Source organism: Garra rufa, chromosome 19 (assembly GCF_049309525.1).
Source record: "Garra rufa chromosome 19, GarRuf1.0, whole genome shotgun sequence".
Lineage (NCBI taxonomy): Eukaryota > Metazoa > Chordata > Actinopteri > Cypriniformes > Cyprinidae > Garra > Garra rufa.
Window position 1 is genome coordinate 13124723 of NC_133379.1, and position 17295 is coordinate 13142017.

At 33.4% G+C, this 17295-nt stretch overlaps 1 protein-coding gene across 1 annotated transcript in view; it reads left to right on the forward strand.

The window, feature by feature from the left end:
* The first annotated feature begins 872 nt into the window (after positions 1-872).
* The window catches only part of LOC141292253 (janus kinase and microtubule-interacting protein 2-like), a 49294-nt gene continuing 32871 nt past the window's right edge, over positions 873-17295 (forward strand). The window contains exons 1-2 of the mRNA XM_073824254.1: positions 873-1010; positions 15811-16045. Coding sequence (XP_073680355.1) covers positions 15917-16045 — 129 coding nt within the window. The 5' untranslated portion in view covers positions 873-1010; positions 15811-15916. The remainder of the gene's footprint in view (positions 1011-15810; positions 16046-17295) is intronic.

Consider the following 17295-nt stretch of genomic DNA (forward strand, 5'->3'; position numbering starts at 1 on the left):
AACATTTGAAGTATTTTCATTAAAATGTATACATTTAGTAACCACGCAGGAAAGAATAAACATTTTTATTTATTTCATGTGATATAATTTTCCTACATTTAATTGCTTTAAATACAAAAAAAGTGGGTTGTATCATTTCAGGTATTTAATTAAAATGTATATGTTTAGTAACCATGCAGGAAAAAAAAATCAAGATATTTTTATTATATATATATTTTTAATTTTATAATATTTAATTGTATTTTATTTTATGTGATATAATTTCCCTACATTTACTGTAATTGCTTTAAATAAAAAGAAAAAAAAATAGTGGGTTGTAACATTTCAAATATTTTAATTTAAATTTAGTAACCATGTAGGAAAAAAGCAACATATTTTATTTTATTTTTGTGATATAATTTTTCTACATTAAATTGCTTTAAATTAAAAAAAGTAGTGGGTTGTAACATTTCGAGTATTTTAATTAAAATGTACAACTTTAGTAGGAATAAAATGTAACATTCATAAAATAAATGTTAATAAATCAAAAAGCATGACTGCGTGTGTTTGTACAGAAGCCTTGAGCTCTGATTTATTTCCTTTGCATATAGTTGAATCTATCTATCTATCTATCTATCTATCTATCTATCTATCTATCTATCTATCTATCTATCTATCTATCTATCTATCTATCTATCTATCTATCTATCTATCTATCTATCTATCTATCTATCTATCTATCTAGTGTGTAGGAGGACTGCAGTGAGTGAAGTGAATGTGATGAGGTCATTCTGACAGTAGGAAGGGGGCGGGGTTACGCAGCATCACTCTGACAGTAGGAAGGAAGGGGGCGGGGTTACGCAGCATCATTCTGACAGCGAGAGGAGGGCGGTGTTACGCAGCATCATCGGAGCTTGTCGTTTTATTGTACGGCTGCTGATGCTGAGAGGTCGCGCTGAGAAATATGTAGGACCATGATTGCGGATTTGAGGTTTGGGGACCGTGGCACATCGTGGGGGACTGTTTTTTAGGTAAGCACCGCTTTATTCCGAGCGTCTTTGAGTCGCTGCTGTTTTAACTGGACGCGCGCGCCGTCGCTGAGATGCGCTTCAGAGAACCACCGGACAGATTGACAGTATTACAGTACGGTTTATGCAAATGAAATTAGGCTGAAATTAGGGGACGCCTAGGAAGCGTGCAGCACTCGGTGTGTTTGATTCGGTTCTGGTGTAATGTGTTATTTTGTATGGATGTGTGTGAATGTGAATGGGCGAGCTCGGCCTGCGCATCAGGACGCGTGTGATTCAGCCCTGCAGGCCCTGAGGAGACACTGATGCGGTGCATTACAGATTAGACACTCACATACATGATGCTACTCACTTAATAGCATCCACTTCTCATCACTGAACATCATTTGTCGAAGGCCTTAGGCAGTCTGTCACATGACCTCTACTGCCTCAGATCTATATCCTTTGACTGCATACTACAGAAAAATATTTCAAATATTTAAAAATCCCCTGAGAAAGGAGCTTATTGTGTTGCTATAAAGACCTACTTAAAATCCTGCAGGATTGTGTACAGGATTCCTATTGGCATTCCACATCAGATATAATTTAGGACCAATACTAATAGGATTAAATAAGAATAACATGGAAGGAATGAAACATACTGTATAGGTTCCTAGAGTCTGGTTCAGTGTTGCATAATTACATCAGAACTCTATTTGTGTGGTGATAAAATGTCTTATTCTGGATTGTTAAAGAAAATCTCTTTGGGATGATGTACAAGATTTTCTTAAAAAATCTAATTGTGAGCCTGGATTACAAAACCAGTCATATTTTTGAATAAATAAGCTTTCCATTGATGCATGGTTTGTTAGGATAGGACAATATTTGGCCGAGATACAACTATTTAAAAATCTGGAATCTGAGGGTGCAAAAAAATAAAAAAAATAAATAAATCTAAATCTTTAAAGTTGTCCAAATGAAGCTCTTAGCAATGCATATTACTATACAAAAATTACGTTTTGATATTTTTATGGTAGGAATTTTACAAAATGTCTTCACGGAACATGATCTTTACTTAATATCCTATTTTTGGAATAAAAGAAAAATCAATAATTTTGACCCATACAATGTATTTTTGGCTACTGCTTCAAATATACCCGTGCTACTTATGACTGGTTTTATAGTCCTTAAATGGGCATTTTTTCTTTTTGGGAATCTGGAAAGACCTATTGAGAATGTGTTCTTAAATGTGTACTTTTTTGTTAAATCCAAAAAGGCAGTTTCCATTAAACATTTAGGATTGGTTCCAAATTATGGGAATTTTAATAGGAATCCCTTAAGCATTTTTAACAAGGGACCCCAATATGAGAATTCAGATGCAGGTTAATTTATGCTTTGTTAGGATAGGACAATATTTGGCCGAGATACATCTATTTAAAAATCTGGAATCTGAGGGTGCAAAAAAAATAAAAATAAATAAATAAATCTAAATCTTTAAAGTTGTCCAAATGAAGCTCTTAGCAATGCATATTACTATACAAAAATTACGTTTTGATATTTTTATGGTAGGAATTTTACAAAATGTCTTCACGGAACATGATCTTTACTTAATATCCTATTTTTGGAATAAAAGAAAAATCAATAATTTTGACCCATACAATGTATTTTTGGCTACTGCTACAAATATACCCGTGCTACTTATGACTGGTTTTATGGTCCTTAAAGGGGCATTTTTTCTTTTTGGGAATCTGGAAAGACCTATTGAGAATGTGTTCTTAAATGTGTACTTTTTTGTTAAATCCAAAAGGCAGTTTCCATTAAGCATTTAGGATTGGTTCCAAATTATGGAAATTTTAATAGGAATCCCTTAAGCATTTTTAACAAGGGACCCCAATATGAGTATTCGGATGCAGGTTAATTTATGCTTTGTTAGGATATGACAATATTTGGCCGAGATCTGGAAAAATCTGGAATCTGAGGGTGCAAAAAAAATCTAAATATTGTGATAATCACCTTAAAAGTTGTCCAAATGAATTTCTTAGCAATGCATATTACTAATCAAAAATTAAGTTTTGATATATTTACGGTAGGAAATTTACAAAATGTCTTCACGAAACATGATCTTTACTTAATATCCTATTTTTGGCATAAATGAAAAATCAATCATTTTGACCCATACAATGTATTTTTGGCTATTGCTACAAATATACCCGTGCTACTTAAGGTTTTGTGGTCCAGGGTCACAATTGATGTCTTAAAGGGGCATTTGTCCTTTTTGGGAATCAAGAAAGACCTATTTAGAATGTATTCTTAAAAAAAATTATGGAAATTGTAATAGGAATCAAAAAGCATTTTTAACAAGGGACCCAATATGAGTATTCGGATGCAGGGAATCCTTCAGAAAATGTCATAAATTAAAAAAAAGCAGTAGAGTGGCTCATTATATGATCAGTTATATATAGAAAATGGTTATTGTTCTTTAAAAAACAGCATTATTTTACACAACTTTTACTCTAGTAACTCTAGTCTATACTCTATATGTGACCTGGGACCATAAAACCAGTCATTAGGGTCAAATTTTTTGAAACTAAGATTAATCCATCTTCTGAAAGTTGAATAAATAGCTTTCGATTGATCTATGGTTTGTTAGGATTAGGATTGGACAATATTTAGCCGAGATACAACTATTTGAAAATCTGGAATCTGAGGGTGCAAAAAAATCAAAATATTGAGAAAATTACCTTTAAAGTTGTCAAAATGAAGTTCTTAGCAATGCATATTACTAAACAAAAATTACGTTTTGATATTTTTATGGTAGGAATTTTACAAAATGTCTTCACTGAACATGATCTTTACCTGATATCCTATTTTTGGCATAAAAGAAAAATCAATAATTTTGACCCATACAATGTATTTTTGGCTATTGCTTTAAATATACCCGTGCTGCTTAAGGTTTGTTTTGTGGTCCAGGGTCACATTTGATGTCTTAAAGGGGCATTTTTTTTTCTTTTTGGGAATCAGGAAAGACCTATTGAGAATGTATTCTTAAAGGTCTACTTTTTATTTTGAGTTCAAATGCAGTTAGGCTACTCTATATTTTTACTTTTAACTGGTCATATGTTAGTCAATAAATTCAATATATGTGACCCTGGAGCACAAAACCAGTCTATTTGTATCAATTTTTTTTTATGCTAAAAATCATTCGGACAAGATCATGTTCCATGATGATATTTCGTAAATGTCCTAGCGTAAATATATCAAAACTTAATTTTTGATAGTGATATGCATTGCTAAGAACTTCATTTGGACAACTTTAAAGGTGATTTTCTCAGTATTTAGATTTTTTGGCACACTCAGATTCCAGCTTTCAAATAGTTGTCTCTCGGCCAAATATTGTCCTATTGCCTAACAAACCATACATCAATGAAAAGCTAATTTATTCAGCTTTCAAATGATTTATAGACATTAATTGGAAAAATTTGACCTTCACATATTAAAAATGAGCAAATAATCATTGTGTTCTACATTTTACAGTTTTTGTTTTATACCGCAAACATACATGTTCAACATATTAAACTATTTAAAACATACTGAAATAATGAGCATTTAATTATATACATATTATGAATGTGAATATATCTCTTTAATTTAAAGTCTAAAAAGAAAGAGTGATGTCTGATTGTGGATTAGTAGATTTTTATTGTTGGTACAAATGACATAACCAAGATTATTTTTCCTTGCCAAAGAGGCATTATCTCAAAAATCTATTATACAGAAAGGAAATGACATACAGGTTTACTAACTGTATTTAATCTCCATGAAATTGAATGGAAATATCTTGAGGGGAGATGATGGCGCACAACAAGCTTTTTGAATCAGTGCTATATTTTTCATGCAAATTAATATTGCAGACTATTGATCAATGTGCAATGGTGTTTGCATTTTAAATTGAACTGAATTTCTTGAGTGTTAGTTGTGGGGCTGAAGATAAACCTTTTGAAACGGAACTGGATTTTGTGTTTTTGCACTAAGCTCTATTTACAGCTTCCCGGAAACAGAGAATTTTATTTTATTTATTTATTTATTTATTTTCTCTCGATTGCATGGGTTAAACTGAGCCATGGCTAGTAAACTGTCTGTTACTGTGTTTGTGGTGTCTGGATGTAAAAGTGGGTCATGATGCCAGTGTGTTTGTGCTTCTGCCTCATGCTATAGCAATGAATGGGACAAAGCAGCTGGAAGGGAAACTGACTGTAACGTCCCATTAACATCCCGGTCCCTCCAAGAATCTGCAGCTCATCCCAGTAATTAGATGCTTTTTCTTTATTCATGTTTAAGAGTGCAGCCAGGTTAGCACTTTCATCATACATTTCATTAGTGCACTTACATTAAGCATTTTTCTTGTGTACTGTATGAATTGATGCACAATTAATCAATTGCTTTTTAGCTTACATTATTGCATTTCAGTCTATTGATTTGTCACATGCAAATGTATAAGTGACATTTATTAAGGCAAGCATCACTGTTACATTTATGCACGCTTGTAATTGGGGATTGACAGGGATTTTACAAACGTCAGAGTATAGAAACTTTATAGAAAGAAAATAAAAATGAATGAAACAAATGAAAAACAACATAATGTTGTTTCTGTTGACTTTATATACTGCCTCTGTTCACAAAAAAATGACCACATTCAATGTAAAAATTTGCAACAAGCTCAGAAACCACTGTATTTGAGAAATCGTAAATGTTTAATTAAAAAAAAAAAGCTTATTCAGGTAAATCTGTCAAGATATTTTGTTGCTAATTTGAAAAATTGGGCCCATTTCATTTAAGTATACCCCATAAACACAAACTTTAGACAAAATTAAGATACATTCTCAAAAATGGAAAGAAACTGCAATTTTAAATGTTTTATAAAAATTTACATATCGTTTAAAATATATTAACATTTTCAGCATTTGTATTGTCAGGACATCAACACAATATGAATGAAAAAAGACAGCATTAATGTGCATATTTGAGCTAAAATAAGCAATTGTCTTTCTAATGTAATATGCATAAAAGATATAGAGGAAATAAAGAAATTGCAAATTGTAAATTAAAGGCAAAAACACCACATAGATACTGATATGACTTTCAGCACTTAACAATAAGAATGAATTGAAAGTCTTGTTGTATGTTGGCCATACAAATAAAACCATGGTTTGACTAGTTTAACAATAGTATTTGTAGAAAAACTTAATTTTTCAGCAGCTAATGTATTTTTTTATGGGTACAACGGGCCTAAAGGCACAAAAAAGTGCTTTTCACTGTGCCCAATGTGTATGACTGCAGAAAAATATACATGTTTCTGTTGAACATTTATGGAGCTTTAAAAAATATATATTTTTTGTGTGAAAATAAATCATACAGGCTGTTTATTTTGTTTAAAAATCTTATTTATGTATGAGGTGACACACACAGGGGATAAAAGGCACACAGTACTTTAGCTAAAATAATATATTTTTTAAATATACAAAAATGTTCAACATTTGTATGGTCAATATAGGACATCAACAAAATATGAAAAAAGACAGCAAAATGTGCATATTTGAGCTGAAATAAGCAGCTGTCTTTCTAATGTATTATGCATAAAATTAAGAAATAGTAAATTGTAAATCAAAAGCAAAAACACCATATAGAGACTCATATGACTCACAGCACTTAACAATGAGAATGAATTGAAGGTCTTGTTGTTTGTTGGCCTTACAAAAACAAAAAAAAAAAAAAAACATGGTTATTATATCATGGTAACCACAAATTTACCATGGTTTGACTACACTAACTATAGTTTAACAATGCTATTTGTAGTAAAACCGTGATTTGTCAAAAAACATGATTATTACAATTTAACTATAATAAAACCATGACTGGGTTACTGGTAAATTTGTGCTTTTATTTTATAAATTTATAATTTATACTTTTATAAAAGAAAATTTCATGTTTTTTTGTCATGATTTGGTTTTAGATCTGAACTGAACTGCCAATGTGAATATCCACGAAATATATACAGCAGGTAATGTATTTTTAATGGGTACAATGGGTCTAAAGGCACACCCTAAGAAAAAAAAATATAATATATAATAAATATATAAAAATGCTCTACATTTGTATTGTCAGTATAGGACATCAACACAATAAAAATGAAAAAAGACAGCAATAATGTGCATATTTGAGCTGAAATAAGCAGTTGCCTTGCAATGTAATATACATAAAGATATAGAGGAAATAAAGAAATAGCAAATTGTAAATCAAAGGCAAAAACGGCATAGAGAAACGTATATGACTCACAGCACTCACAAGTCTTCTTGTATGTTGGCCGTACAAAAAAAAAAAAAAAAAATGAGGTTATTATATCATGGTAACCACAAATTTACCATGGTTTGACTACACTAACCATAGTTTAACCATGGTGTTTGTAGTAAAACTACACTTTAACAATAATAAAACCATGAGTGATTTTGGGTGAGTGTTAAATTTGCATTTTTATCTCGTCACATTTGGAGAAATTAAATGTTTTTTCTTTATGATTTGGTTTTGGAGCTGCACTAAATTGGCAATGTGAATATCCACAAAATATATCCAGCAGCCAATGTATTTTTATACATCCATGGTAATTAGTGCGACTGATGTGTTAGAAGTGTTCGCAGCTTTTGCAGTCAATGAATGCAAAGCTTCTATGTGAATACAGACAAAAACAGGTGTTTCCCACTGGAAAATATTCAGTGTGATATGGTGAACGTCCTATAGTTAGCACACAGAAACACTAAGCAGATACATTCAGAGGGATTTCTGCATGCAGAAGTCTGTGATAGAGAGCTGAATCTGACCGGATGACCCACGGCAGAAGCTAATTGTCTATGTCTGCAGACAGATGGAGAGCAGAAATCAGATTATTGCCACACAAATATATTTTTCGAACTTGCACCCAGTGGCTACAGTGTGCGCTTTTGTGATTCATTCCTTTCTGGGTTAATATGGTATTAGTGATAGTGGTTTTCTAGTGCGGTACAGTATGGCACTGAGATGCTGCTTTACTCATACTCATACTCATTTACTTCTGAACTGCTTTTCTGAATAGTAGATTTGTGTCTGTCATGCATGTTTACAGTGATTAATCATCACAACCACCTCTATGCTTTCTTAAAATCAGCATAATGCAGAATTTAGTAAATAAAACACATTTGAATAGGATGTCCAGAGTGGATTGTTGCATGCAATGAAACAGATCTATTCATTTTGATGAGGATATGGAGAAAGATATTTATAGATTTACAGTTTTGGGATAAACTGAGGTTCTCTGGAGCAAATGGATTTTGCTGTTGAACATGCAGTTTAATCAAAATATCTGCCTGACATCTGAAGCGGTTAAATCACAGATTCTGGTCGGGAAGAAAGATTAACTGGTACAAATGACATAACCAAGATTATCATGGTGGTAGTATGCAAATATACAGTATGACATTACAGTATGTCACAGTAAGTGCTAAAACAGGACAGTTTTCTCATTTGAAATATATATTATAGTGGAATATAAACATTTTGGTTGTATGGCCAGTGGAGAAAATAAAATTATATATGGGTAACAGGTCTAAAAGCACACCCTAAGAAAAAAAAAGTGCTTTTCACTGCACCCAAAGTGTATGATTTCAGAAAAAATATATGTTTGTATTGAACATTAATGGAGCAAAAGGTTCAAATCATGCAGGTCTTTATTTTATTTAAAAATCAAATTTGTGCATGAGTGATGTACACAGTGTTGATACAAATACTTTAGCTAAAATGTTTGTTAATAATGTCTGAGTTAATACATGTTCAAAACAATCACTTGTACTATTTTCTGCTTATTTTGATAAATAAAAGAATGGTTTTTTGTTCAATAAATATACTGTCATTAGAATATGTTAAAATAAAACTTATTTTAAAATACAGAAACAAAATAATTTCAAAAAGGAGATTCTGAAAGCATTGAAGGAGATCCCATAGTAATTTAATTTAGATTTACAGAAGTAACAACTAATTATATGTTATTATATGATATGATTAATAGCATGCTTTAAATATCTTTAAGGTGGACACCCAACATAATATATGATATTTACCATCTGAATCTAACAATGTCATGTCAACGAATGGAAAATCAGCCTTCTATTAATTCGCATGTTAATTATTGTGCCTTTTAGCCCCAACAGCAGGGGTGCTTTTTACCTCAAATATCATAGTTTTGCATATTCTTTCGCTATTTAAAAACTGTTGCTTTAATTATCTTAAACCAAACTGAAAATCATTAAGAAGACCTTTGTCTCAAGATATATTGAATAATTGTAGTGATTCTCAATTTCTACATCAAATATTATATCAAGTAAACACACAATCGACTTGCTGGTGCCCACAATCGCGTCAAGCATCAGACAAATTTGCATGTGTATCTTGAAAAGCGTGTGGTTTGGAAAGTGCTGCGGCATGTTTTTCTGCCATCTAAATGTGTAATTAAACATACATTTTTTAACATGCATTTTAAATATTCTTTTTAATTAATTAAACACTTTGGTGTAATTTAAACACTGAGAAAAATTCTTAAACACCTCTGTCTCAGTCTGTGTCCTTCTCACTGTGCATGTTGTTCATTTCAGTACTTTGGTCTTATGGAAAATGGCTAGAGATCCATTTTAGATCCGCTATAATCAATGGCGCTGTCTGCACTGGCATTGTCTACTAAGGCCATTTTGGCAGCATTTCTATTTTGGATGCACTACACTGCAACTCCAGCCAATTTATTTTCCTTGCCTGTCTGAAATAAACTAATTTTACAAATAACGTATATGTGAACTGCCTGCTATGTAGTGTAATTTAGTCTTTTATATTTCTGTCAGTTGTGATATTTCACAAAGAAAAGTATGAAATTATATATAAAGATGTACTTTAATTCTGTTTGGCTGGGCTGGAAAAAGCATTTTACAGTTTAACTAATTGCATTTAATATAAATTTAAAGTACATTTTTATTTGATTGTAAATAACATGCATTTAAGTATCTAAAACAATATGTTTAATTACAGTAGCCTACTGCAAGTGTTGTTTTTGCCTCAATGACACCTATTTAGAAAGCTAAGAAAGCAAATATTGCTATAAGGTGCATTTCCATTACAGATTTGTGCAAAACTTGGGTGATATTTTATAAATGTCGATTAAAGAGTATTGTGAAATGACAGTGACTTATGATGAGATGCGACAAAAACGTAATTTTTTCTTCTCAAGATAAGTCATGGCAATTGATTCTTGTGGGAATTTGGCAAAATTTAATCAAGTGTTACCTGTAAATGTGAAAAAAAGTTTTCATTGCTGTTTTGTGAAATATTTCTTTTTGGAATTGCCTGAAAAACCACCTCATTTTCGTGATATATGGGAGTTTTTGCGCAATTGACGCATTTCCATTAGGCATATTTTCAATTCACAGTTTCAATTTGTGTAATTTAAGGGGTAATGGAAATGCAGCTATAGTGAATAATGAATGGGTGCCGTCAGAATGAGAGTCCAAACAGCTGATAAAACATCACAATAATCCATGAGGGATGAAAATGTGATCTGGTCTGAAACAAGAGAGAAATCTGCACAGATCAAGCACCATTTACAGGCCAAAACAGCTGGATTTTGATATGAGAGACAACAGGAGATGGACGTATTATTTACATTTAGACATTTAGCAGATACTTTTATCCAAAGCAGCTTACAAAAGAGGACAATGGAAGCAATCGATATCAACAAAAGAGCAATGACATGCAAGTGCTATGACACAGTACACGTTTCAAGTTTTTTTTTTTTAAATTACATAATTAATAAAAATAAAATAGATAAAAAAATAAAAAGCAAGCTAGTGTTAGAGGTCTAAAAATAGAAAGATATAATACAAGAAGAACAGAGAAGCTAGTGTTAATTAATGATAACGATGTAATGATAATACATCAGCAAATACTCCAAAACAATAACAAATCAACCCAAGAGAAAACAGCAAACAAAAACATGTGAAACTATGGAAAATACAAGAATATTATTCTCAATAAACAATTCAAAAAAGCACATTAGTGTTTAATTTGTCTGATGAAGAGCCTGCATGCTCGAAATGTCTTTGGAGGTCTTTGGAGTTTATATCTTGCAATTCTGACTTTATTTTTCGCAATTGCGAGTTTATGTCCTGCTATTCTGACTTTATAAATTGTGAAAGTCAAAATTGTGAAATATAAACTCACAATTCTGACTTTTTTATCAGAATTGTGAGTTAGTACAATTTTGACTTTATAACATGCAATTGCGAGTTAAGTCAGAAGTATTAGTTATAAACTTGCAATTCTGAGAACATGTCTAAAAGGGCATTTTTTTTTAAAGATTATAATTAGAATAGAGGGTGCTAGAGTTAGAGGGTCGAATAAAGATGGAAGAGATGTGTTTTTAGATTCTTGAAGAAAGCTGTTTGTATTGAGTTGAGCAGGTCATTATTAAGGATTATGGAGCATTTTGGCCAGAAATTAAAAATTAGTTGTGGATTATTGTGATGTATTTATCAGCTGTTTGAACTCTTATTCTGACGGCACCCATTCACTACAGAGGATCCACTAGTGAGTAGGGCTGGGCGATTCTTTCGATTTTTTCGATTAATTCGAATTTACGTTTTAAGACGATTTAATTTTTTTTTAAATCGAGGTATCGCGATTTTTTAATAAAAAAAAAATTCTATGTGTTTTGCACGTTGACTAATGTATCTCAAGTGTAGAGAGAGTGTAAATAAGAGACTGAATGGGCAGTAGCTTCGTTTTGAGATTGCGAACTAAGATGAGTGACAGCTTTTAATCATTTTTAAGGGAGTTTGTAAACGAGATATTTATTTATCAGTTAAATAACAACAGTTTAAACAGTTAAATAAACAAGAAGTTATTATTAAGTGACTTACATTGTCTGACTATAACACTATTGCCTGATTTTGCTCTATTTCGTCGTCAAAAGTGGTCTGAAACAAATCACAACTGAGCCGCTGCGTATCTCCACTCAAACACAGCGGTGTTTCGTTTATGAATGAAGTGCGTTTTTAAACGAATCTAGTGAAATGATTCAATTTCCCATTCATAAAGAGTCACTTGCTTTATTCCTGAATGAACCATCCGTTCAAACGAATCAAATGAATGAAATGATTCAGTAATTAAATCAGTGTCTTACCTCCACCTGCTGGCAGATCGTTTCAGTTTTTTAAATCATTTAATATTTCTGTGTTCAAAATTGTATATTTTTGTATACGATATAAGTGCAAGAGAAAAGCGTGGAAATATATATTTTCCTCCCATCTCATATTTATTTGTCTTACAAACATTTACTGTGTCTGGTTTGATAAGAATGGGGCCTGGTGGAAAGCGATCACTGATGCAGTTGCAATGTATATTGCAAAATATATGGTGCCCATATATATTTAGGAAAAGCTGGGGTTTCTTTACATGCTAAAAGTAGTAGGGGGGAAAAAATCGATTTAAATCGTAAATCGGATTTTTTGTGAAAAAATCGGGTATTTTAATTTTAGGCCATATCGCCCAGCCCTACTAGTGAGCAAATGACAGAATGATATATTTCTCCAAACCTGATAAAGAAACAAACTTGTGCATCTTGAAAGACCTGTGGATCATACATTTTAGCAAGTAATTAATTTAACACAGCTTTATCAAATGCTGCATGCTGTCTTGTACCAACACATCTCATTTAGCCCTGATAATTGTGCCTTATTTTAGTGCATTTCAGACAAGTACTGTGTTGTATTGACAGCTGTTAGATCACTGTATATCTGGAGAGACAAGTGTCACAGTCTTCACTGACAATCTCTTAATCACCATTATGCCTCATCATCATCATCATTTACAATCTCCTAATCGTCATAATCGCCCCTCGGTAGTCTGTTTATGTAATGAAGGTCTTGAGTTTATATGTCTGACTGTAGAAGACTGAAGCATGGTTAAACACTGGCAACATCTCCTGTAGTTTAGTACAGTCAGCAGCCCAGATTTAGTATCTAAGTGCTGGTGTGACACAGCATGTGTGTGTGTGTGTGTGTGTGTGTGTGTGTGTGTGTGTGTGTGTGTGTGTGTACCTGGTATTCATCACGTTGTGGGGACCAAATGTCCCCACAAGGATAGGAATACCAGTAGATTTTGACCTTGTGGGGACATTTCTCAGGTCCCCATGAGGAAACAGGCTTATAAATCATGCACAATGAGTTTTTTTGAGGAAGTAAAAGTATGCACAATCTCCTGTGAGGGCTAGGTTTAGGTGTAGGGTAGGTGTAGGGTGATAGAAAGTACGGTTTGTACAGTATAAAAACCATTACGCCTATGGAATGTCCCCATAAAACATGTAAACCAGTGTGTGTGTGTGTGTGTGTGTGTGTGTGTGTGTGTGTGTGTGTGTGTGTGTGTGTGTGTGTGGGTGTGGGTGTGGGTGAGCGCTGTGCAGCACGTGTTGTCAAGGCAACTCCAGCCCTCAGTCGCTTCTGTTGCTCATTATTATATTCCAAAACACATCTAAAATCTTTTGCATCAAAATTACGACATGAATAGAGAAATGTCAGTCACGGTTTAGTTTTGGGACCATTTCTATTAAAGGAGACAAATAATGTACTCACCCCTTGTCATCCAAGATGTTCATGTTTTTCATTCTTCAGTCGATGAGAAATTATGTTTCTTGAGGAAATAGGGCTGCTCGATTATGGCAAAAATCATAATCACGATTACTTTGGTCAATATTGTAATCACGATTATTTAACATGATTATGAGTGGGTCCGGAACTTATATGATTGATTAATTTAAAGATAGCAATACAATACGAAAAAAAGATACAAAAGTAACAGTTTTTTTTTTTGTAATTAATTTAAATGTAAAATATCACAGCATGGTCTTCACTGTAAGATTTAAACATGTTTTGTTTCTTATAAAAACTACAAAAGTCCCTCCGTCGAGAGCAGTGAGTGATTTTGTCTTTGTCTTTTGTTGTTTGATGAACATTAAGCTCAGAGACGGCAGAAGGAATATTACTTGTGGACGCTTTAAGAGCTGCACGGATCCAATATACTGTTACACACGAAATTCATTCTCAACTGTTTATGTTCATTTAAGACATAACTGATGAACGTTTACACGAATAATCACCAAACGCCGCATTTTGACATATATTTGCATGCATTTAACCATTTATGTACGCATCTTAAGCTAAATGTTCACTTTGCTTGTCCATGTTCTGTTCTGTCTCTGAACGCATAGCATTACACAGAACAAATTTCTTTTGTGCTTTTAAAAACAAAACATCAAATAAACATTAAAAGTCCTATTTTATGCAAGTCACATTACATGATTTTACTGATTTGCATGTGAAATTGGGCTTTTATAGAGGAGAGAAAGCACACAAAGGGGGCAGAATCCGGAGCAATAGTCATTTTATCTTGATTATTGTATTTTCATAATCGTTTGAAGCTGAATTTGTAATCGAAACTGAATTTCCATTAATTGCACAGCCCTGAGAAAACATTTCAGTATTTCTCTTCATATAGTGAACTTCTATGGTGCCCCCAAGTTTGAACTTCCAAAATGCAGTTTAAATGCAGCGTCAAAGGGCTGTAAATGATCCCAGCCAAGGGTTTCTGTCATTTTCAAAACAAATTGACAATTTCTATATTTTTTAACCTCAAACGCTTGTTTTGTCTAGGTTTGCGTGAACTCTTGTTTATTCTGGGTCAAGACAGTTAGGGTATGTCGAAAAACTCCCATCTCATTTTCTCCTCCAGCTTTAAAATCGTCCTACATCGCTGCAGAAGTACTGACCCAGTGTTTACAAAGTGAACATGCAAGGAAGATCAAACGCCCTTTACAAAAAAAGGTGAAACAGCGATGTAGGGCGATTTTAAGTTGGAGGAGAAAATGAGATGGGAGTTTGTGGACATCCCCTAACTGCCTTGACCCAGATTACACAGACTACGCATAAGCATCGCAGAGACTAGACAAGATGAGCATTTAAGGTTAACAAGTATATACATTGTCCATTTGTTTCTAAAATAACCAATTGTTTCGCTAGATAAAACCCTTCATCCACGGCTGGGATCGTTTAGAGCTCTTTGAAACTGGCCATCAGATGGCCATTTTCCACAAGCTGATATAATTCGTTAAAGTCTTAATAAAAAAGTCTGTAACATACTTTGGTTCAAATTTATCAATGGTAATGTAAAACAACACCCTTTTTACCTTGTCAAAAACAGCTCTGTTCACAACGAGCCATTTCAGTGCCTGTTCCTTTAAATGCTAATGAGCTCTGCTCACCCCGCCCCTCTCTTCTTTTCAGTTTTTCACATTCATCACAGAACTTGCTAAATAGCACATTATTAGGAAAAAAGATTTGCAAAGATTGCTCTGCCTTTTCAGCGGCTCAGATGTTGGAAGTAAATGACGACTGCCATGTTCATTATTACATCCAACAACAGAACACCTCAATCGCTTAGGAGATCTGTGAATGGCTTGATCTGAGAAAGTGGTTATGATTTATGGGGATTAAAAAAAAACACTGGGCGAATTTTTATCATTATTGGGTGGTTGTGTATACTCACTACAACAAACAACATGTAAAAGTGAAGTTTGCTTAACAAGAAGACATAGAAGTGGCTTAAGTCATAGCGTGACAATTTAAATGTACAAACATGCAGTTATTTTATTCATACCCTTACTATAAATAGTAATGTAAATGTGTGTTTCTGTTTACTCCCACAGGTTTTCTCACTACAAGGATAATGAGGAAAAGACGGAACTGGAAACGTCAGTGTAACTTGAAGTGATGGATACTAAGAGCGTTTGAGGAACCCCTACATCTGACCCAATGGCAAAGAAAGGTCGCGCCAAGGGCGAGAAGCCTGAAGCGCTCATCTCTGCCTTACAGGCAGCCAATGAAGATCTCAGGTCTAAATTAACCGATATTCAAATTGAACTGCATCAAGAAAAATGCAAGGTAGGCAAATGGCATGTGCAAGTTTACCTAGTGTTTCTGAAAGGCAAAAAGAAAACAAACTCTCCTGAATGAAACTGTAGCACACTTACAATGAGCCTTCATAACCTTTGCTGAACATTTCTGACATTTTTAACTTAGATTTAGCTTGGATCCATTTCAGTTACAGAAAAATCAAAAGCTCCATCTTACAGGTCAAAAACATTTTAAGACAGAAGAAAAAAAGATGACCTTTGAAATAGGCTGTCATGCCATATCACAAACTCATACACATACAAAGATCAGAAAGATTTTTAATGTTTTATAAAGAAGTCTCATATGCTTCAGAAAAGGTAAGGTTTTCCATATTAAAGGATTAGTTCACTTTCATAACAACAATGCACAGTGAATGTACTCACCCCCTTGTCATCCAACATGTTCATGTCTTTCTTTTCTCAGTCGTAAAGAAATTAGTTTTTTTGTGGAAAATATATATTTCAGGATTTCTCTCTTTATAATGGATATGGATTGTGCTCCGAGGTTTGAACTTCCGAAATGTCGTTTAAATGCAGTTCAAAAGGCTGTAAACAATCCCAGTCGAGGAGGAAGGGTCTTATCTAGCGAAACGATTGGTTATTTTCTAAACAAATTGACAGTTTATATACTTTTTAACCTCAAATGCTCATCTTGTCTCATCTCTGTGCAGCACATGTGAAGTCTGTGTGATTGGGGTAAATACAGTTAGGGTATGTCTAAAAACTCCCATCTCGTTTTCTTCCCTAACTTCAAAATCACCTTAGATTGCTGCAAAAGTACCTATATAGTGTTTACAAAGTGAATATACAAAGAAACTCAAACGCCCTTTACAAAAAAAGGTAAAAACAGCATTATAGGACGATTTTGAAATTTAAGGCATAAACGAGATGGGAGTTTTTAGACGTACCCTAACTGCATTGACCCGGATTATATTGACTACACATGCACTGCACAGAGATGAGGCAAAACGAGCTTTTGAGGTTAAAAAGTATATAAACTGTCAATTTGTTTAGAAAATAACCGATCGTTTCGCTAGATAAGACCCTTCCTCCTCGACTGGGATCGTTTAGAGCCTTTTAAAGCTGCATTTAAACTGCATTTCGGAAGTTCAGACTTCGGGGTGCCATACATATCCATTATAAAGAGAGAAATCCTGAAATGTTTTCCTCAAAAAAACTATTTCTTTACGACTGAGGAAAGAAAGACATGAACATCTTGATTACAAGGGGGTGAGTACA